Below are 21,927 nucleotides of genomic sequence, written 5' to 3' on the forward strand. Positions count from 1 at the left end.
TGAAACTCATCGAGAACCTAATGAAAGCTTGGGAACTTCTTGCTAGAAAACTGATATAAAAACACAAACCAGCATATATTTTCAGGGCATTTACACACACTTCCTGAAAATGCCCCGATGAGAGCCCTTATTCTCTGGGGGAAAGCACAGAGGGAGAGGAAATGGTACAGAGAAGACTTGCAATCAGCAGTACTTACATGAAATCAGACTGAATTTTATGGGACCCACTGGCCATAGACTTGAACTCAACGCCTTCAAGGTCAATATCTTGAGGTAAGCACCATTCCACCATGTTTCCTGTGGGGAAGGGAGGATACAAGTTTAAAAGAGACAAAATCATTCAAAGGGCTTAGTGCAGGGCTAAGTGCACACGGCTTCGGAGTAAATGTACTACTACTGACTTGACCACCAGGATGCTCAGGTGGCTCATCCCTCCATCGCCAGCAGAGTCCCTGAGCCATCCCGAGGGCCAGGAGATGGGCGTTGAAGGCACCTCCGATCTCTGCCTTCAAATGAACACAGTTCTTCCTAGCGAGGCTGCCGGCTTTGGTTCTCCCATTCTGCTTGGCCACCTCCAAATCTCCTTCCTTTTGCAGCCTCACTTCTAAGTGCATGTTTTGACCCTCTACCCCCATTTCCTCATCTCGTACTCTGTCCTTAACCCCTCGAGATCCTGCTTCCATCTTGCCTTTTTATGGCCACTAATGACTCTGACAAACCCCCAAACTCTTTTTAATTCGCATTTTCATTGATGTCTTTGTGGCATTTGATAATTCCTCAAAAATGTCTCCCCTTTTTCCCTTGACTCTCGTGATAGAATACTATTTTGGTTCTTTTCCTTCTTCTCTGATCAAATGTAGCTCTGCTTCCTTCCCTAACTCCTTCTCCTCTCTCCTCAAAATGAAGCTCTTATCCAAGGTCCAGACACCAGTTCTTTGCCTGCAGAATTTCAGGGCTTATTCACTTATCCCTAATTACTGAGTTTCTACTGAGCTAGATGCTGGAGCTCCAAAGTCAAATAAGACACAGTCTCTGACCTCAAACAGACTAGATTCCAGGGACAGATACGGAGATAAACAAGGAGACCAGTGATTACAGTTCTGGGGGCCGGGGGTGGTGGTGTGTGGTAAATTCTATGACAGAAGATAACATGGGATTTTAGAATGTAGCAATGACAAGCAGTCATCAGATTGAGGGAATCAGAGAATTTCACAAGAGCACTGTTTCCTAGAGGCTTGAGAGAATGCTACAGAATATGCCCTACTGTTTTCTTGCATATTCAAAAATTTTCCAAATAAAAATACTAAGATACTTGTAAGATTTCACTTTAGAACAAACTTCTCATCAACACCTCAAACCCTAATTTCCCAGGCATTAGAAATACCATTAATAATCCCAGACAACAATGCTTTCAGATAATTGTTCGGGGCATCAGAGGTACCGCATATCAAGTCTACCTGGACACAACCCAGTCTCCGAATGGGGTGGACATCACGGGATCAGCCTATCCTATATTCAGCAGCCTAAGGCACTTTCAAGTAGTTTATTTTCAAAAGAGGACTCATAAACTCAAACAACTAATCAGTGGGCTAAAACAGAAAGCATGAAAAAAGGAATTAAGATTTCACACAACAGGAAGGCTAGAACAATGTTGTATCTGTCAGGGTTAAAGACAAGAAAAAGCATGCTGCACGCTGAATGAGGGGCAAACATGGGGAGAAAGGTAAGGTTTCGCACACCGACTTCCCCCACATTCCTGTCTTTCCACTAGCATCCCTGTCTACGGTCTCCTCGGTCCAGTGGCTTCCACCCTGTGTTGTGCATCAGGACACCCAGGAAGCTCACAAAGGTGCTGACCCTCCCCCCAAATCTACACGATCATGATCTGTGCCACATGGGTGCTTCTGTTGACGAGCCTCCTGCGCACGCGGTCCTAACCCTTCATGATGGCAACAGATGGCCAGCCTAGGAGAGGGACAGCCTGCGACGACCCTCTGGCAGACTCTGTCCTCTCACTTACCTGATTCTTCTGGTACCTGCTGCCTTGTTCCCCGCCCCCATGCCACTCCACGCAGGGTTCAACTTGCTCTTAGTTCCTCTCCTTAACCCAGCCCGTCCATGACTACTCAAGGACTTGTTAAAACTTTAACGTACCTAAACTTTGTGCTGAAGGATAAGTTCAGAAAAGTGCACAGATCACAGCTAGGCAGCACAATGAGTTTTCCCAGCATGAACGTACCTGTGTGAGCAGAACCCAGATCAAGAAGCAGGACATGAGCAGCAAAACAGAAGCCTCTCTTCTGCCCCGTCCGAGTCATTAACCCTCTCTCAAGGCTAACTATTATCCTGACTTCTAACACCATAAATTAGCTTTGCTGTTTTTGAAATTTATATAAATGCAATCACAGTTTGTATTCTTTTGTGTCTGTCTTCTTTGGCTCAATATTTTTTTGCAAGATTCATCCATGTTGATGCATGTAGCAATAATTTCTTCATTTACTATTTCCATCCTATGCACGTAACACAGCTTACTTATCTATTTAACTGTTGATGCACATGTAGCTTACTTCTTATTTGAAGCTATCACAAACAGCACTGCTGTTTCAATTCCATACTTGTCATCTGGTGACTACACGTGCGGTAGCTTTGTAATGCGTGACCCAGCTGGGCTGATTCACATTTCTCAGCATTCCCATTTCCGTTGGAGACTGGGGAGGCGAAGTGAAGCAGTAGCCATATTGTGTTCATGTCGGAAGGCCAGTGTGAGGGCATCAGGTAACTCATGGGCGTTGCTGCTTATCTTGCAGGCTCATCGCACTTGGGGGGTGGCTGCCAGGCCTGCTGCCGATGGATCCACCTTCCCTGGATCCTCTGTCAGCTTCTCTGACTCCCACCCCAGGCGTGTGCTTAGTTCCATAACGAAGGGCACCAGCTTCATCAGGTCAAGGCACCACATCATTAGAACAGGAGGCAGCGACACACTGACCTGGGTTCCCACCCACCCTCATGAGTTCCAGCTTGTTCTCCTTCTTCTCAACTTTACTCTCTTCTTCCTAACTGTCCGCTCAAGAGACTTCAAGCTCCACCATCAGACACAAGGCAACAGCTTTACACAGACTTTCTAACCAGCTCCCACAATTGCACAAGATCAAATCCCTGCAATAAATCCCTTTATTTACCTCCCAGTGGTTCTGTTTCTTTGATTAAACCTTGACTTTGACTGACACAATATGCACACATTTCTGTTGACTACGTCCCTAGGAGTGGAACAGCTGTGAAAATGTTTGCATCACTGCAAACTAAGGAAACTTTAATAATTCCCAAAGCAGTGTTTCCCAAAGCTTAGGTGACTAGGGCTTCTGCAAAAAAACAAAATTTGTAAAAAGGGATTTTAGCCAAACAATCTTTGTTTAGGTTAAACAAAGACAGACATGTTCCTTTACTGCAGAACTTCTCAGAGCCTTTAATGTTTCTCTACATTACGAATCTCTACGAGATCAATACCATGCTAAATGTTTCCAAAATTATTTGGCCAATAAACCTATTTTTAAGGAGCATCTTAAGGGCCAAATTTTATAGAAGGCTTTTTTTTTTAAAGAAATACCAGTATATTAGGGGCTGCAAGTTGACCCTTAGTACATACCACTCCTCCTTTCTTATAGGGAATAGGACCTCCTATTCTTAGCCTGGCATATGGCCTTCCAAATGGTGACTATGTTTCTCTGGACCTTCCTGCAAATAGGTATGGCTACACAAGTAAATTCTGGCCAGTGGCATACAGGCAGAAGTGAGGTGTGTCTTTCCAAAACGTGCCTTAAAGGGAAGGAGTATGTAGTCCCTTCTTCCATCCTGCTGCCTGGCATATGGATGTGGTGACAAGCCGTCTTGAATCATACAGGTGAGCGCATCAGCCCACATATCAAGGAGGGGATGATGGAGTGAGAGCCAACTTGAGTCTAGGTCCTTGGATGACCCCATGGATCTGAACCAGCATTCCAGCCCTGGACCGGCTATCTCCTGACTGTTAAGTGAAAACTAAACTCTTATCCTGATTAAGACACTGTTAATTTGGGTCTCTGGTATTCATAGCCAAACATACGTCTTCTTACTTAATACAGCTGATCTGAAGAATAAAGCCCCCAATTCCTCAGCCTGGTTCTCAAAGTTTCTTTCTTATTCCTCTGTGCCTGGCCAATCCTCATTGTATAGGACCTGAAAGAATCAGACGAACTGAATGACACCCTGTTAGTTACATCCTTCTCTTCTAGATGGATGCAAGCCCCTCTAGGTCGGGAAGAAAGGTCCATCAGGGTCAGGCTGGTGAATCACAGAATGGAGCATGGACTCCAGAACACCACTCTGGGAACAGTTCTTTATCCCACAGGAAGAACATTTCTGCTGACACACTCCTTGAATGAAAGGGAGGTAGATAAAGCTACTATGGCCCTCATCCCAACCTAATACAATCATTGTCTTAGATGTCTGTCTCCCCAGGAGACTGGACTTCTTAAAGGCAGGAACTCTGCTTGTTTATCTTTACATCCCAACACAGCACAGTGCTTAGCACAAGACAGGATGGACATTAAAAACAAAAACAAAGCAAAAACCCAGCTTTATAGAGGATATGCACGTTTTTAAAAAGCTAGTAGTAATGACACTGTGGTTATGTAGAAAAATGTCCTTTTTCTTAGGAGGTTTATACTCAAGTATTTAGGAGTGAAGTCACGTCTGCATTTACTTTCTTTTTTTTTTTTTTAATTAATTTATTTTATTTACTATTTTTTATTTTGGGTTGCATTGGGTCTTTGTTGCTGTGCGCAGGCTTTCTCTAGTTGCGGTGAGCGGGGCTACTCTTTGTTGTGGTGCGCGGGCTTCTCATTGTGGTGGCTTCTCTTGTTGCAGAGCACGGGCTCTAGGAGCACAGGCTTCAGTAGTTGTGGCACGCGGGCTCTAGAGCGCAGGCTCAGTAGTTGTGGCGCATGGGCTTAGTTGCTCCTCGGCATGTGGGATCTTCCTGGACCAGCGCTTGAACCCGTGTCCCCTGCATTGGCAGGCGGGTCCTTAACCACTGCGCCACCAGGGAAGCCCTGCGTTTACTTTCAAACGGCTAAGGAAAAAAGTTTTTATCTGTATTTAGTCAATTCTAGTACAATGCTTGCTGAATTTGTGCCAACACAATTGGTATATTAAGAACAATGTGCACATAGGGAATTTCACATTTGCTAAGCTATGGATTCAATGCAATCTCAATGAAAATCCCAATAAGCTATTTATGGATATTGACAAGTTAATTCTAAAGTTTACATGGAAAGGCAAAAGGCTGAAATCAGCCAATACAATACTGAAGAGAACTAATACTGCCTGATTCTAAGACTCACTATAAAGCTATAGTAATCAAGACAGTATGGTACTGGCACAAGATTAGACAAATAGATCAATGGAACAGACTAGAGAGCCCAGAAATAGACCCACGCAAATACAGTCAACTGATCTTTGCCAAAGGAGCTAAGGTAATACAATGGGAAAAAAGATAGTCTTTTCAACAAGTGGTGTTAGAACAACTGGATATCCATAAGGAAAAAAATGAATCTAGACACAGACCTTACACTTTGCACAAAAATTAACTCAATATGAATAGTATACCTAAATGTAAAATGCAAAATTATAAAACTTCTAGAAGATAACACAGGAGAAAATCTAGGTGACTTTGAGTTTAGCAATGAGTTTTTAGATACACCACCAAAAGAATCATCCGTGAAGAAAAAACTGTTAAGTTATACTTCATTAAAATTAAAAACTTCTGATCTGTGAAAGACACCATTAAGAGAATAAAAAGACAAGCTAATGATGGGGCAAAATATTTGCAAAAACATATCCGATAAAGGCTTATATCCAAAATAAGAACTCTTAAAACTCAACATTAAGAAAACAACTCAATTTAAAAAATGGACAAAAGATCTGAACAGATATCTCACCAAAGAAGACATACAGATGGTAAACGTGCATATGAAAACATGCTCAATATCACATATCATCAAGGAATTGCCAATTAAAACAACAAGATCCTACTATACACCTATTAGAATGGTCAAAATCCAAAACGCTGAAAACACCAAATGCTGACGAGGATGTGGAGCAACAGGAAACCTCATCCACTGCTGGTGGGAATGCAAAATGGTACAGCCACTTTGGAAGACAGTTTGGCAGTTGCTCACAAAACTAAACATATTCTTACCACATGATCCAGCAATCATGCTCCTTTGTATATTTATCCAATGAGTTGAAAACTTAGGTCCACAAAAAAGCCTGCACGTTAATGTTTATAGCAGCTTTGTCAATATAATTGCCAAAAACTGGAAGCAACCAAGATGTCCTTCAAAAAGGTGAATGGATAAAAAACCTGTGGGATATCTACATAACAAAATACTATTCAGCAATAAAAAGAAATGAGCCACCAAGCCACGAAAAGACACGGAGGAAACTTAAATGCATATTGCTAAGTGAAAGAAGCCAGTCTAAAAAAGCTATATTCTGCAAAATCCCAACTATGTGACATTTTGGAAAGGAAAAACTATAGATAGTAAAAAAGATCAGGGGGTAAGCAGAGATGAATAAGCAGAGCACAGAGGATTTTTAGGGCAGTAAAACTATTCTGTATGATACTGTTATGGTGGATACCTAACATGGTGCATTTTTCAAAACCCAGAGAATGTACAACACGAAGAGTGAACCCTTATGTAAACTATGAACTTCAGATAACAATAATGTATAAATATTGGTTCATCAATTACAATAAATATACCACGCTAATGCAAGATGTCAATAATAGAGGTAACAGGGGGGCCGGGCGGGCAGGTGGGGAAGAGGGTATACGGAAACTCTGTACTTTCTGCTCAGTTTTCCTGTAAACCTAAAATTGTTAAAAATAAAATAAAATTTATTAATTAAGAAAGGTAATAAATTAATTAACCTAGGTTAATTATCCTAGGGGTAGTAATGATATTGTGGTTATGTAGGAAAACGGCCTTATTCTTAGGAGATTTAAACTGAAGTACTTAGAAATGCAATGTCATGATGTCTGAAAGTTACTTTCAAATAGTTCAGAAAAAAAAAGTATATTTATATATCCTCAGCTCTGCTATAATGCTGGCCGAATTTGTTCCAAAGCAGTCGATATGTTAACGATTCAATCATAGGGAATTTCATGTTTGCTGATATGTGATTTTGATCTCAAGGTTCACAATGTGAACACAGAAAACTGCACCCAGCTGTAGCACTACACAAAACGCATCCCCACACAACACTCAAACATCTGCCTGCTACCTTGGTTCACCATGTGTGTTCTGAGCCACACTTATCTCCTCTAGTGTTACAACTTTCCATCCAATTTCACAAAGCCCTCTTCCTCTGCTTCATTATAATTCACAAGCTCAACCCTTCCAACACCCACCTTCGTATGCAAACCGCAGGTCTTTTTTAAGGTAGAGTGCCGTATTTTGAGTATTGATGTATTTCTTAATTATTTAACATATGTACAACCATCCTACCACTTTTATTATGTTCCTATCTTTCTTTAATGTGTCATTGACAAAGTTTTTGAATGTTGTGCCCCTCACCCCATCTTCCCCATAAGCCCTGTGATTTTTACTGCATGATTTGCTTAGCACAGTGGTTTTTAGGAATGCGTATTTCACATTACTGTGGAACTGACTTTAGATAAAGCAAATATGGCAAAATGTCAACAAATGGGGAGTGACACATATATCTAAGTCAGGGATATATAGATTTTCACTGTACTATTCTTTCAACTTTTCTGAGGTTTAAAAAATTTCAACATATGAGAGGGAGACAAGATGGCAGAATAAAAGGACTTGAGCTTACCTCCTCTCATGAAAACACCAAAATCACAACTAACTGCTGAACAACCATCAACAAAGAAGACTGGAAACTACCAAAAAAGTATTCTACATCCAAAGACAAAGAAGAAGCCACAATGAGACAGTAGGAGGGGTGTTTTCATGATATAATCAAAACCCATACCCGCCAGGTGGGTGACCCACAAATTGGAAAATAATTGTATCGCAGAGCTTCTCCCACAGAAGTGAGACTTCTGAGCCCCATGTCAGGCTCCCCAGCCTGGGGGTCTGGCATTGGGAGGAGGAGCTCCCGGAGCATTCGGCTTTGAAGGCCAGCAGGGCTTGAGTGCAGGAGCTACAGAGGACTAGGGGAAACAGAGACTCCACTCTTGGAGTGTGCACACAAGGTTTCATGTGCACTGGGACCCAGGGCAAAGCAGTGACTCCACAGGATCCTGGGCAAGACCTACCTGCGGGTCGTGGAGGATCTCCTGGGGATGCAGGGGTCAGCTGTGGCTCACTGTGGGAGCAAGGACACTGGTGGAAGAGGCCCCAGGGAATATTCATTGGCATGAGCTCTCCCAGAAGTCGCCATTTTGGTACCAAGACCTGGCCCCACCCAACAGCAGACAGGTTGCCTGAAGTCATCCTGAGTGCACAGCCACTTCTAAACACACCCCTTGACATGGCCCTGCCCACCAGAGAGACAAGACCCAGCTCCATCCACCAGTGGGCAGGCACCAGTGCCTCCCACCTGGAAGCCTGCACAAGCCCCTGAACCAACCTCACCTAATGGGAGTAGACACCAGAAGCAAGAGGAACTACAAGCCTGCAGCCTGAGAAACGGAGACCAGAAACACAGAAAGTTAGACAAAATGAGATGGCAGAGGAATATGATGAAGGAACAAGATAAAACCCCAGAAGAACAACTAAGTGAAGTGGAGATAGGCAATCTGCCTGAAAAAGAATTCAGAGTAATGATAGTAAAGATGATCCAAGATCTTGGAAAAAGAATGGAGGCACAGACCAACAAGATACAAGAAATGTTTAACAAAGAGCTAAAAGATTTAAAGAACAAACAGAGATGAACAATACAATAACTGAAATGAGAAATACACTAGACAGAATCAATAGCAAAATAAATGAGGCAGAAGAATGAATAAGTGAGCTGGAAGAAAGAATGGTGGAAATCACTGCCACGGAACAGAATAAAGAAAAAAGAATGAAAAGAAATGAGGACAATCTAAGAGACCTCTAGGACGACGTTCATCACACCAACATTTGCATCATAGGGGTCCCAGAAGAAGAGAGAAAGAAAGGGTCTAAGAAAATATTTGAAGAGATAATAGCTGAAAACTTCCCTAACATAAGAAAGGAAACACTCAAGTCCAGGAAGTGCAGAGAGTCCCATACAGGATAAGCCCAAGGAGGAACATGCCAAGACACATATTAATCAAATTGACAAAAATTAAAGACAAAGAGAAAGGGAACCCCCGTACGATTATCAGCTGATTTTTCAGCAGAAACTGCAGGCCGGAAGGGAGTGGCCTGATATATTTAAAGTGTGAAAAGGAAAAACCTACAACCAAGTATACTCTACCCAGCAAGGCTCTTGTTCAGATTCGACAGAGAAATCAAAAACTTTACAGACAAGCAGAAGCTTAGAGAATTCAGCACCACCAAACCAGCTTTACAAAAAATGCTCAATGAACTTCTCTAGGCAGAAAAGAAAAGGCCACAACTAGAAATAAGAAAATTACAAATGGGAAAGCTCATGGGTAAAGGCAAACATACAGTAAAGGTAAGAAATTATCCACACACAAATATGGTATCAAAACCAGCAATTGTGCAAAGAGGTGAGTACAAATGCAGGATATTGGAAATGCATTTGAAATTAAGAGACCAGAGACTTAAAACAATCTTGGAAATATATATATATAGACTGCTATATCAAAACCTCATGGTAACCACAAACCAAAAATCTACAATATATACACACACAAAAAAGAAAAATCAATCCAAACACAACTCTAATGATAGTCATCAAATCACAAGGGAAGAGATCAAAAGAGGAAGGGCAGAAAAAAAGACCTACAAAAACAAATCCTAAACAATTAACAAAATGGCAGGACTTCCCTGGTGGTCCAGTGGTTAAGAATCCACCTTCCAATGCAGGGGATGTGGGTTCGATCCCTGGTCGGGGAACTAAGATCCCACATGCCATGGGGCAACTAAGCCCATGCGCTCTAGAGCCTGTGTACCACAACTAGAGAGCCCACGTGTTGCGACTACTAAGCCCATGCACTCTGGAGCCCACGCGCCACAACTAGAGAGAAGCCCGCGTGCTGCAACGAAGATCCCACATGCCACAACGAAGATCCCATGTGCCACAACTAAGACCCAACACAGCCAAATAAACAATTAACAAAATAGCAATAAGAACATACATATTGATAATTATCTTAAATGTAAATAGATTAAATGCTCCAACCAAAAGACACTGATTGGCTGAGTGGATACAAAAACAAGACCTGTATATATGCTGTCTAAAAAAGACCCACTTCAGATCTAGGGACACATACAGACTGAAAGTGAGGGGATGGAAAAAGGTATTCCATGCAAATGGAAATCAAAAGAAAGCTGGAGTAGCAATACTTTTATCAGACAAAGTAGACTTTAAAATAAAGATTGTTACAAGACACAAAGAAGGACACTACATAATGATCAAGGGATCAATCCAAGAAGATATAACAATCATAAATATATATGCACCCAACATAGGAGCTCCTTATAAATTAAGGCGAATGCTAACAGCCATACAAGGAGAAACTGACAGTAAAACAATAATAGTGGGGGACTTTAACACTCCACTTACATCAATGGACAGATCACCCAGACAGAAAATCAATAAGTAAACACAGGCCTTAAATGACACATTAGACCAGATGGACTTAATTTATATGTATAGGACATTCCATCCAAAAGCAGCAGAATACACATTCTTCTCAAGTGCACATGAAACATTCTCCAGGACAGATCAGATGCTGGGCCACAAAGCAAACCTCAGTAAATTAAAGAAAACTGAAATCATACCAAGCATCTTTTCCAACCACAATGCTATAAGACTAGAAATCAACTACAAGAAAAAATTGCAAAAACACAAACACGTGGAGGCTGAACAATGTGCTACAACAAACCAATGGATCAATGAAGAAATCAAAGAGGAAATTAAAAAATACCTAGAGACAAATGAAAACGAAAGCATAAAGATCGAAAACCTATGGGAGGCAGCAAAAGCAGTCCTAAGAGGGAAGTTTACAGCAATGCAATCTTACCTCAGGAAACAAGAAAAATTTCAAATAAACAACCTCAACTTGCACCTAAAGCAACTAGAGAAAGAAGAATAAACAAAACCCAAAGTTAGTAGAAGGAAAGAAATCATAAAGATCAGAGCAGAAATAAATGAAACAGAGACAAAGAAAACAATAGAAAAGATCAATAAACCTAAGAGCTGGTTCTTTGAAAAGATAAACAAAATTGATAAACCTTTAGCCAGACTCATCAAGAAAAAAAGGGAAGGGGCTCAAATCAATAAAATTAGAAATGAAAAAGAAGTTACAACTGACACCACAGAAACAGAGTCATAAGAGACTACTACAAGCAACTATATCGCAATAAAATGGACAATCTAGAAGAAATGGACAAATTCTTAGAAAGGTACAGTCTTCCAAGACCAAACCAGGAAGAAATAGAAAATATGAACAGACCAATCACCAAGTACTGAAATTGAAACTGTGATTAAAAAAATTCCAAAAAACAAAAGCCCAAGACCAGATGGCTTCACAGGTGAATTCTTCTATCAAACATTTAGAGAAGAGTTAACATCTATCCTTCTGAAACTCTTGCAAAAAACTGCAGAGGAAGGAACACTCCTAAACTCATTCTATGGGGCCACCATCACCCTGGTACCAGAAGAAGATAACGATATCACAAAAAAAGAAAATTACAGGCCAACATCACTGATGAACATAGACGCAAAAATCCTCAACAAAATACTAGCAAACCGAATCCAACAATACATTAAAAGGATCATACACCATGATCAAGTGGGATTATTCCCAGGGGTGCAAGGATTTTTCAGTATCTGCAAATCAATCAGTGGATACACCCTGTTAACAAATTGAAGAATAAAAACTATATGATCGGGCTTCCCTGGTGGCGCAGTGGTTGGGAGTCTGCCTGCCAATGCAGGGGACACGGGTTCGAGCCCTGGTCTGGGAGGATCCCACATGCCGCGGAGCAGCTGGGCCCGTGTGCCACAACGACTAAGCCTGCGCGTCTGGAGCCTGTGCTCCGCAACGAGAGGCCGCGATAGTGAGAGGCCCGCGCACCGTGATGAAGAGTGGCCCCCGCTCGCCGCAACTAGAGGAAACCCTCGCATAGAAACGAAGACCCAACACAGCCAAAAATAAAAAGTAAATAAAATTTTTTAAAAAAAACAAAAAACTATATGATCATCTCAATAGATGCAGGAAAAGCTTTTGACAAAATTCAACACCCATTTATGACAAAAACTCTGCAGAAAGTAGGCACAGAGGGAACCTACCTCAACATAATAAAGGCCATATATGACGAACCCACAGCTAACATCATACTCAACAGTGAAAGGCTGAAAGCATTTTCTCTAAGATCAGGAACAAGATAAGGACGTCCACTCTCACCACTTTTATTCAACATAGTTTTGGAAATCCTAGCCATGGCAAACAGAGAAGAAGAAGAAATAAAAGGAATCCAAACTGGAAAAGAAGTAAAACTGCCACTGTTTGCAGATGATATGATACTATACATAGAAAATCCTAAAGATGCTACCAGAAAACTACTAGAGCTCATCAATGAATTTGGTAAGGTTGCAGGATACAAAATTAATACACAGAAATCTCTTGCATTTCTATACACTAACAACGAAAAATCAGAAAGAGAAATTAAGGAAACAATTCCACTTACCATCGCATCAAAAAAATAAAATACCTAGGAATAAACCTATCTAAGGAGGCAAAGGACCTGTACTCTGAAAACTATGAGATGCTGATGAAAGAAATCAAAGATGACACAAACAGATGCAAAATATACCATGTTCTTGGATTGGAAGACCCAATATTGTCAAAATGCCTATACTAACCAAGGCAATCTACAGATTCAATGCAATCCCGATCAAATTACCAATGGCATTTTTCACAGAACTAGAACAAAAAAATTTTCAATTTGTATGGAAATATAAAAGACCCCAAATAGCCAAAGCAACCTTGAGAAAGAAAAACAGAGCTGAAGGAATCAGGCGCCCTAACTTCAAACTATACTACAAAGCTACACTAATCAAAACAGTATGGTACTGGCACAAAACAGAAATACAGATCAATGGAACAGGATAGAAAGCCCAGAAATAAACCCACGCACCTATGGTCAATTAATTTAGGACAAAGAAGGCAAGAATATACAGTGGAGAAAAGACAGTCTCTTCAATAAGTGGTGCTGGGAAAACTGGACAGCTATATGTAAAAGAATGAAATTAGAACATTCTCTAACATCATACACAAAAATAAACTCAAAATGAATTAAATACCTAAATGTAAGACCAGATACTATAAAACTCTTAGAGGAAAACATAGGCAGAATACTCTTTGACATAAACTGCAGCAATATCTTTTTGGATCCACCTCCTAATGAAAATAAAAACAAAAATAAACAAATGGGACCTAATGAAACTTAAAAGCTTTTGCACAGCAAAGGAAACCATAAACCAAATGAAAAGACAACCCACAGAATGGGAAAAAATATTTGCAAACAAAGTGACTGACAAGGGATTAATCGCCAAAATGTACAAACAGCTCATGCAGTTCAATATCAAAAAAGCAAACAGCCCAATCAAAAAGTGGGCAGAAGATCTTAATAGGCATTTCTCCAAAGAAGACATACAGATGGCAATAGGCACATGAAAAGATGCTCAACATCGCTAATCATTAGAGAAATGCAAATCAAATCTGCAATGAGGTATCACCTCACACCGGTCAGAATGGCCAACATCAAAAAGTCTACAAACATTAAATGCTGGAGAGGGTGTGGAGAAAAGGCAACCCTCCTAAACTGTTGGTGGGAAGGTAAATTGGTACAACCACTATGGAGAACTGTCTGGAGGTTCCTTAAAAAACTACCATACGATCCAGTAATCCCACTCCTGGGCATATATCTGGAGGAAACCATAATTCAAAAAGATACATGCACCCCAATGTTCACTGCAGCACTATTTACAATAGCCAAGACATGGAAGCAACCTAAATGTCCATTGACAGATGAATGGATAAAGAAGATGTGGTACATATCAATATATGCAGTGGAATATTACTCAGTCATAAAAAAGAATGAAATAATGCCATTTGCAGCAACATGGATGGACCTAGAGATTATCATACTAAGTGAATTAAGTCAAAAAGGGAAAGACACATACCATATGATATCACTTATATGTAGAATCTAAAATATGACACAAATGAACTTATCTACAAAACAGAAACAGATTCACAAGCTTTGAAAACAAATTTATGGTACCAGAGGGGGAAGGTTGGGGGGAGGGATAAATCAGGAGTTTGGGATTACTACTACATATAAAATAGACAATCAACAAGGACCTACTGTACAGCACAGGGAACTCTACTCAATATTCTGTAATAAGCTATATGGGAAAAGAATCTGAAAAAGAATGGATATATGTATAACAGAATCACTGCTGTACACCTGAAACTAACAACATTGTAAATCAACTATACCCCAATATAAAAAAACAATTAAAGAATTTCAACATATGAATTAAGAAACATAACTGAAATAACAGAGATGCAAAAAACCATAAGCTAAGCATAAAGGACTTTGCAAAAGCAAAAAATAATTGAGACAATGTGTTATATTTAAGGGGATGAAACAGCATGATGGCTAAAGGTCATCCTTTAACAGAAATAGTACACTAGTCTCAAAAATTAGAAACGCGTTTATATATGAAACTTGTAAGAGGCTTAAAGGAAAGTGATTTGGCAGAAATAACAATCCTTGTCGTGAGCCATTTAGGGCCAGAAAAACCTCACACAGAATGCTACCTACCTCAGGCTCAGCCTTCACACTCAAAGCCATTTGGTTTTACAAATTTCCTCACCACACTTTAGGAACGCAGCCAGGGAGCTGGGGCCTGGCAGGATTGAACAGAAGGGCTCATTCCAGGGGTAGGCAATCAAAGAGAGGAGTCAACACGGACAAGTGCCTTATTTCCTGACTTGCTCTCCTTCCATCTCCATGTTCCCCCCTTGCCTTGGGCCCATCACAGGTACCCACAGGCCCTGCCTAGCCTCTAGGAGGGATGGACATGACCGCACGAGGAACAAACGTGGCAATCTGCTTTGTGCACATTCAGCCAGTCATTCAATAAATATTGATGGAACATAACTTGGCAGCCCAGTGCCAGATTCTGGGCTCAGGCAAAGGAACTTGGACCAACAGATTACTGAGTTGGCGGCTCAGGTACCCAGGGAAGCCACAGGGCAATGCTGAGCCTGGCTGTAGATGCGGAGATGGTCTGAACCTCGTGGCCCTGTGTGCCAGGGCCTCCCAGAGCTGATGTTTCACAAGCTCCTACGCTAGGTGAGATGTACTCTGTCCTATCTACATACAGGGCTGCCTCTGCCTTCTATTTCTGTTGAAATGTGAAATGACCACACCCCCAAGCATATTTGGATTTCACCAACCACCATTTCTCCAGGGAGAATAGATATTAGCTGCTACTGCTGCTGCCTGTTAAGAAAGCTGATCTCAGAATATTTAAAACGGAGAAAGCAATGATCTTGAACCAAAATAATCTCTAATGGGAAATACGTGGCCTGCCTTCCTCCTTTTCTCCCTCCGTGTTGGGCGGTTCCCAATCAAGAATTTCCTCCTGAGGCCTTGATTTCATAAGCAGTGGCTGCCTCAGCTCAAGGTCCTGTTACGGCTCCTCTGACCTCAAGAGTGGAGCTCTGTACCAGTTCTCCCCTCTCCAACATGTGTGTTGATTTTTACTCTTTCCATCAGCTCTGCCCATCGGCATACACACAAGCCCTGAATAAAGGCAAGAATCCAGGTGTACTTGTGGTCCCCACTTCTGCAGGAGGCCCCCAAATCCCAGAGATGGAAGAAACCTCAGAAGCTTATATGGTTCAGACTCTAAGGCCAGAAAAGTCGACAGCCCACATCACTCAACTCTGGGTCTTAAATAGTTTTGAATTGTCTTACCACCACCTAGGATGAGAGTATATCCAAAGCAAAGGAAGAAAGAGTCAGTATAAAGACACCTGAGGCAGGAAGAAATTAATCCTGGTGATTTCAAGTCAGCCATATGCCAATCCATGGCTGAATTCCAATGCATTAATTTTACATGGAAGAAACTTTCCATTTCACGGGCCCCATATCATTTTGCGCCAGGCAGTGGTGTGGTGTGATGTGGGAAGAAGCACAGGAATTCTGCCCCTCTCTGCTCTGTGACTTAATATGACTTAACTGCCCTGTGCCTCTGTTTTTCTCGTCATTACAGAGAAGATTGTTGAAAGGATTAGCTAGTTCCTGGTCCACGGTGGGCACTCAGTAAGTGGTGGTTGTTATGATTCCCACTCTTACTCTAGTTTCCATCCACTTTCAAAAGGAGAAACAGAAGTCCTTGCAGATGGTCACCAACTGACTTCTCCCTGAAAACCGCAAGCAGGTGAATCACCAACAGCCTGGGAAAGAGTTTGCCAATGTGGGAATTAATGAAATTCACCACAGCTGTATTCCACTGACATCTGATAGAAACTACAGAGAAAGGACGCGGCAGAGTTAATCATTCGAAGAGGCTTTCTTGCCTAGGCTATCAGAACCGGCCTTCTCTCGGCCTCTCTGAGCTGGCCATTCGTAGGACTGCTCTTTGAGACTCAAAATGGTGCTCCAAATTTTCCATTCTCATTCTGCTTTGTCACGTTCCCACCAGTGGCTGGAGCCATTTATTATTTGCATGAGTCAGATGACCTGGGCAGCCCTCCAAGTTATGCCTCAGATGCTACACCTGGCCCTGTCTCGTTGCCTCCACATCGCCATTGTTTAAAAGAAAATGCTTGTATTCTGCTGACTATATGGAGAATGTATGGGGGTCAAAATTAGTGTATGTGAGTGATTTTAAATACTACGCTCATTTGACATGAGCACAGGAGCATTTCGATGCACTAAATTAAATAGGGGCTTAGATGTAATTTAGGCACTGGCTAGAGGTTGAGGGAGGAACAGGTAATTCATCCCTAATCAGGAAGAACAAAGGAAAAAGAGACATCTTACAAACCTCAGCAGGTTTTCCTCCGCTCAGCAATCCCAACACAAACACGCACAGCATAGGAATTTCCCCCAGACACTCACAAAATAACTCTGGGGAAAATGCAGCTGTTGAAAGTGAATCTCTTATAAAGAAACAGTCCAGTGAGGCTGATTCACAGGTGTCATACATTGTAGAGCCAGAGCTCTACCTTCCTCAGGCCCACACACAAGCCCTCAGTCACATGGCGAGACAGCTATGTCACTTTCATAGAGGGGATGGGGGAGCAGGCTGATTTCCAAGTGTGACAGTAACTTTTCCCTTAATTAAGCAGACAAAAGAACGAAAATTTTACTAGAGACCCGAAGAAGAGAATCAAAATTAAAACCCAAAGCTCTAAATAATGGGTTGGACACAATGAAAAAGCAATATTCTGGCTGCCAACCTCTCCCACTTGGCTCCCATAATCGGCATCTGGGCCTGGTTTCAATAGCAGCTTTGTAGCCCACATGGCCGGCACCACCACCATCCCAGGGACTCCCTGCTCCAGATAAAGACTGAGTGTGTCAGGGAGTGAGTGAGAGAGAGACAGGGGAAGGAGAGTGTGTGTGAGAGAGAGACAGCCTCTGCCTCACTTGACCCTGAAGCCCCTACAGACCTCACAACATCGGTAGATCCAACAACCATAATTTTCAAACCGTGACTCCAATGAAAATAACATTCTTTATGGCCCCAGCCTCTTCTCTGATTCTTTCTACAGATGCCCAACCCAAAATTAGTATCCAAAACTATAGGAGAATTACTCTTATTCCCATACACCGGTCTGGGAATCACTGAGCACATCCCCGCCCAAGAGCGTGTGAATGTGTGTGTAACCAGCATCCACTCCTCCCTCGCACCCTCTCTCAGCACCCAGACCACGCACACCCTGACAGGTGACCCACGGCTGTGGATTCTCTCCTCCCCCATCCCCTCTTGTACTCTCGCAGGCACATGTGCCAACAGTTTCCTATACCAGGTGGGAAGATGAATGAAATACCCATGGCCTGGGCAGTAGGTGACTGGGGAGGTCTGGGGAGAAGGGAGGAGCTCCTGGGGAAGGACACAGGACACAGCTGGGAGAGACATGGGGAGCAGACAGGCAGGCGCAGAAACTCTAGACAGTTTCTCCCATGGAAGAACTTCTGTGATATGTTCTGATTTGGGTAAAGAAGCCAGTATTCACTTTACTACTTTGGGTATCATGGGCTAAGGAAGGCAAAAGCCTTGGTGGACCAAGATTAAATAATAACACATAGCAGACCTGCCTCCGTAGCAGAATGCAGAAGACACTGAACTATTAAAACCAGGAGACGTAAGTCTGGCCCCAGCGACGTCTCCTGCTCACTGGGCATCCGAGGGCCTCCATCTCCCCTCTCCAGACCGTGATTTCCTCAACCCTCAACCTTCACCCAAGGGACACTCCACAGGCTCTCTGAGGCCCTTGTCCTAGTGTCGACCTTTGCAGCCCTGGGAACCCCAGTAGCATTCATTCATTCCATCTTCTACTCTTAGAATTATACTGCACCATATAATTTTTACTTGCTATAGGTACTATCACAATTTTTTACAGGAAGTAAAGTGCCAATTGGGACTGAGAAGATGACAAAAGAGAGTTATGGGCAGGAAACAGCAGCTTTCCCAAAAAAAACCCAAAACAAAACCATCAACCAAAGTTAAAAACACACTCTCTCCCCTCCCCCACTCCTTCCCAGCCTCTCCCCTCTCTGCACCCAGTAAGATGAAAAGTTAGGGGCCAGAGGTTCAGGCAGTGTTGCATTCTAGAAAGACAACCAGACTCGGAGTCAAGTATTTATTAGCTAGTTAATATTTCCAAGTTACTTAATCATCCTTGGTTATAAACGATCATCAAATTACAATGCTGATGAGAATCAGATGAAAAACCATTATAGTAAAATGCCTGCACAAAGCAAGTGTCCAAGTGTCAGTCAAATCCTTTCTTTCCACACTAACCTTAATCTGAAAACCATTACAAATACATACTTGTGCGTGTGTGTGTGCATCACATGTACACACAAATACTCCATATACACATACCCACAAAATCATGCTCACCAGCTGTGATTGACAAGGCAGGGGGAGGGTTCCAGCTCTGTGGTGCTTTTCAATGTTATTAACTCCACCTGTGGTTAGTGCAGTATTTTTTTTTTTTTTTTTTTTCTTCTCCTCTTCCCCTCTCTAGGCTCTACCGCCAGAACGACCACTGCTAAATCAGACCCTGTTAGCGCTTTCTCTCCATTTCTTCTAGTTACTCTTAAACACTTTCCAGAATGAATCTCATGCTCACATCTATTTACTGTATGTAGGTGATGGGGTAGGGCATAAGGAATATTATTAGTTACAAAGTAGTATCTGTTTTTGTCTAGCAATAAAGGTTACTCTGGTCAAAAAAAGAACAGTTCTTCTGTCTGGGAGTCCCAACCATACATGAGTCAACCAGCCTATGTGATGAGCATTAAAAAAAAGAAAAAGAAAAATAGAAAATGCCAGTATGCACTACATGTAAAAGGGGTTAATACTATTTCATGAAACTTCTGTTTCAGTTACATACGTACGTATGTGAGCACACTGATTGGTATGTAAAATGAATTTCATATGGTGGGTCACAGTCAAAAATGTTTGAAACCCACTGGGATGGGGCCAAGGAATAGACAGCAGTCAGAAAGGCCTAGTCTCCCCACAGCTGTTCCTACTTCTTCCTGGGTCTTGCTGGTTTATAATCCTGCCTGGATTGTATCTTCTGCCATCCCAAGACCCTCACCCTTTTTCCTCCCACTCCAGCGCACAGTATCAAGTTTTTCAGAATGGCTTCCACACCTCATCCTTGCCAGACCAGGAAGGGAACTCCAGAAAGAAACTGTTCTGGTTTTTTTTCCCCTGACACTCCACATTCCAGCAACCTCAGTGGAGTTAGGATAGAAAGACACACCTGGGCTTTCTTAAACCCTAGAACCAAGACTACAGCTCTCATCCCTCCAATCCTGAGAGCAGGGTCCTTCCCCGACCACCTAAGGCTCTCGGAGGGAGGTATTTACTCATTCACTTTTGAACCCCATGAATTCTCTCACCAGTAAAATGCACACTTCCTTACTGGATGGTCAGGGTAAAGATTATGCGAGATAACACTTGAATTCTCCAAACATACCAAAAAGAGCCTACCTGAGGAGGCTTCTCTTTTCATCGGTCTCCAGCTTAATCCCTCAGTGCCACCCCTTAATGCTCCAGGCATCAATTCCTCAAAATAATACCGTCAGAGAGAGTGAACTTGGCCGCTCACAAAGTTACCGTGCAGGGAGGGATGGGGAGCAAGGGCGGGAAGCAGAGAACGTGGAAGCTGAGGACGATCCATTTCGGAAGGAATTCACCTGGGGGGCGTTCCTCCTCTTCACGGGAGAAACCTTTTAACCGAGCCCGAAAAGAAAACAAAAGCCAGCGTGCCTGTGGCCACAAACAAGATCCTCTGTCACCGGAGAAGCGCAAACACGACTGTGGGGACGGGCGCGCGGGCTGGGGATCCGCTGAGAGGCAGCGGGACGCAACGGAGAGGGGGTCAGAGGCGCAGGGAACAAAGCCCCACGCCCCGACCTCCCGGGGGCACCGGGCTCGCCCGGGGCAGCCCGGTCGGCGCGGAGGGGGTTGCACGTGTGCGGGTGCGCGCGCAGCGAGCCCCTCCCCCGCCGCCCCCGAAGCCCAGTGGGGGGCGACCCTCTCCCCGCCCGCGGTCTCGGAGCTGCTCTCACCCGAGCGGGGGTCGAAGGTGACCACGAACACGGCCACCACCTGGTCCTCCTCCACGTCGCCCAGCTCCAGGCGCCCGGGCTGCAGCAGCACCTGGGAGGGACCCAGCTCCTCGGGCTCCCGCCTCCTCGGCGGCTCCGCGGCCGCCCGGCTGCCCCCGCCGCCGCCCCAGCCCCGGCCTCCAGCCTGCGGGTCCGGGGCCAGCGGCGGGGAGACGGCGGGGCCCTCGGCCCAACGCAGCAACGGCGCCGCGTCTCCCCGCTCCACCATGGCGAGGTGAGGTGAGGCGAGGCGAGGCGAGGCGCGGCGCGGCGGCGAGGAGGAGCCGCGGGCGGCGAGGGGCGGGCGCAGGGGCGGGCTGCGGGAACTCCTCTCGCCGGAGGGCGGGCGGCCGGCCGGCCGGGCCTCCGCGCTCACGCCGCGCCTCCGCCGCCCCAGGCCCGCACCTGCCCCGGCCGCCCCGCCCCGCCCCGCCCCGCCCCGCCCCGCGCCGCGCCCGCCGCTCTCCCACCCAGCTCCGCGGCGTTCCGATCCTGCCCGAGAAGGCGTCCTCCCTACGGGCTTCGCTGAACTGCGTGCCTGGTTTGAGACTTCACGGATGCATCTGCGCGCCCGGGGATAGGAAAAGTGCGGTGACATGGACGCGCAGCCACTTGGATCTGTCTACCTGTGCCTTCTCACCTAGGATTCCGTGGGATGACTGTACCACCGTGAACTGTTACACGCCACCATGATTTTGAAAGTCTCCTGGTCATATGGACCGTGACAGACAGGTGTTACATAACCCTGGATGTGTGTTCAGAGCTCCCGCCGTGCTGGGAGTGAAGCAGAAGCGGGGAGCCCCGGCTGCCCGCGTTGTTTGCGCTTGGGACGTGGCCTGATCCGCTGAAGCTATGGGATTTGGTGTCCGGCCTGGAG

The 21,927-nt window shown here is 43.9% G+C and overlaps 1 protein-coding gene across 1 annotated transcript in view; it reads right to left on the minus strand.

The window, feature by feature from the left end:
• DENND11 (DENN domain containing 11) overlaps positions 1 to 21,279 on the minus strand; it is a 54,660-nt gene extending 33,381 nt beyond the window's left edge. Inside the window, exons 1-2 of the mRNA XM_061198113.1 lie at positions 21,012 to 21,279; positions 198 to 297 (exon numbers count right to left, since the gene is read on the minus strand). Of these exons, the coding sequence (XP_061054096.1) occupies positions 198 to 297; positions 21,012 to 21,279 (368 nt within the window). The remainder of the gene's footprint in view (positions 1 to 197; positions 298 to 21,011) is intronic.
• Positions 21,280 to 21,927: the final 648 nt, after the last annotated feature.

Source organism: Eubalaena glacialis, chromosome 8, assembly GCF_028564815.1.
Source record: "Eubalaena glacialis isolate mEubGla1 chromosome 8, mEubGla1.1.hap2.+ XY, whole genome shotgun sequence".
In the NCBI taxonomy this organism is placed as follows: domain Eukaryota; kingdom Metazoa; phylum Chordata; class Mammalia; order Artiodactyla; family Balaenidae; genus Eubalaena; species Eubalaena glacialis.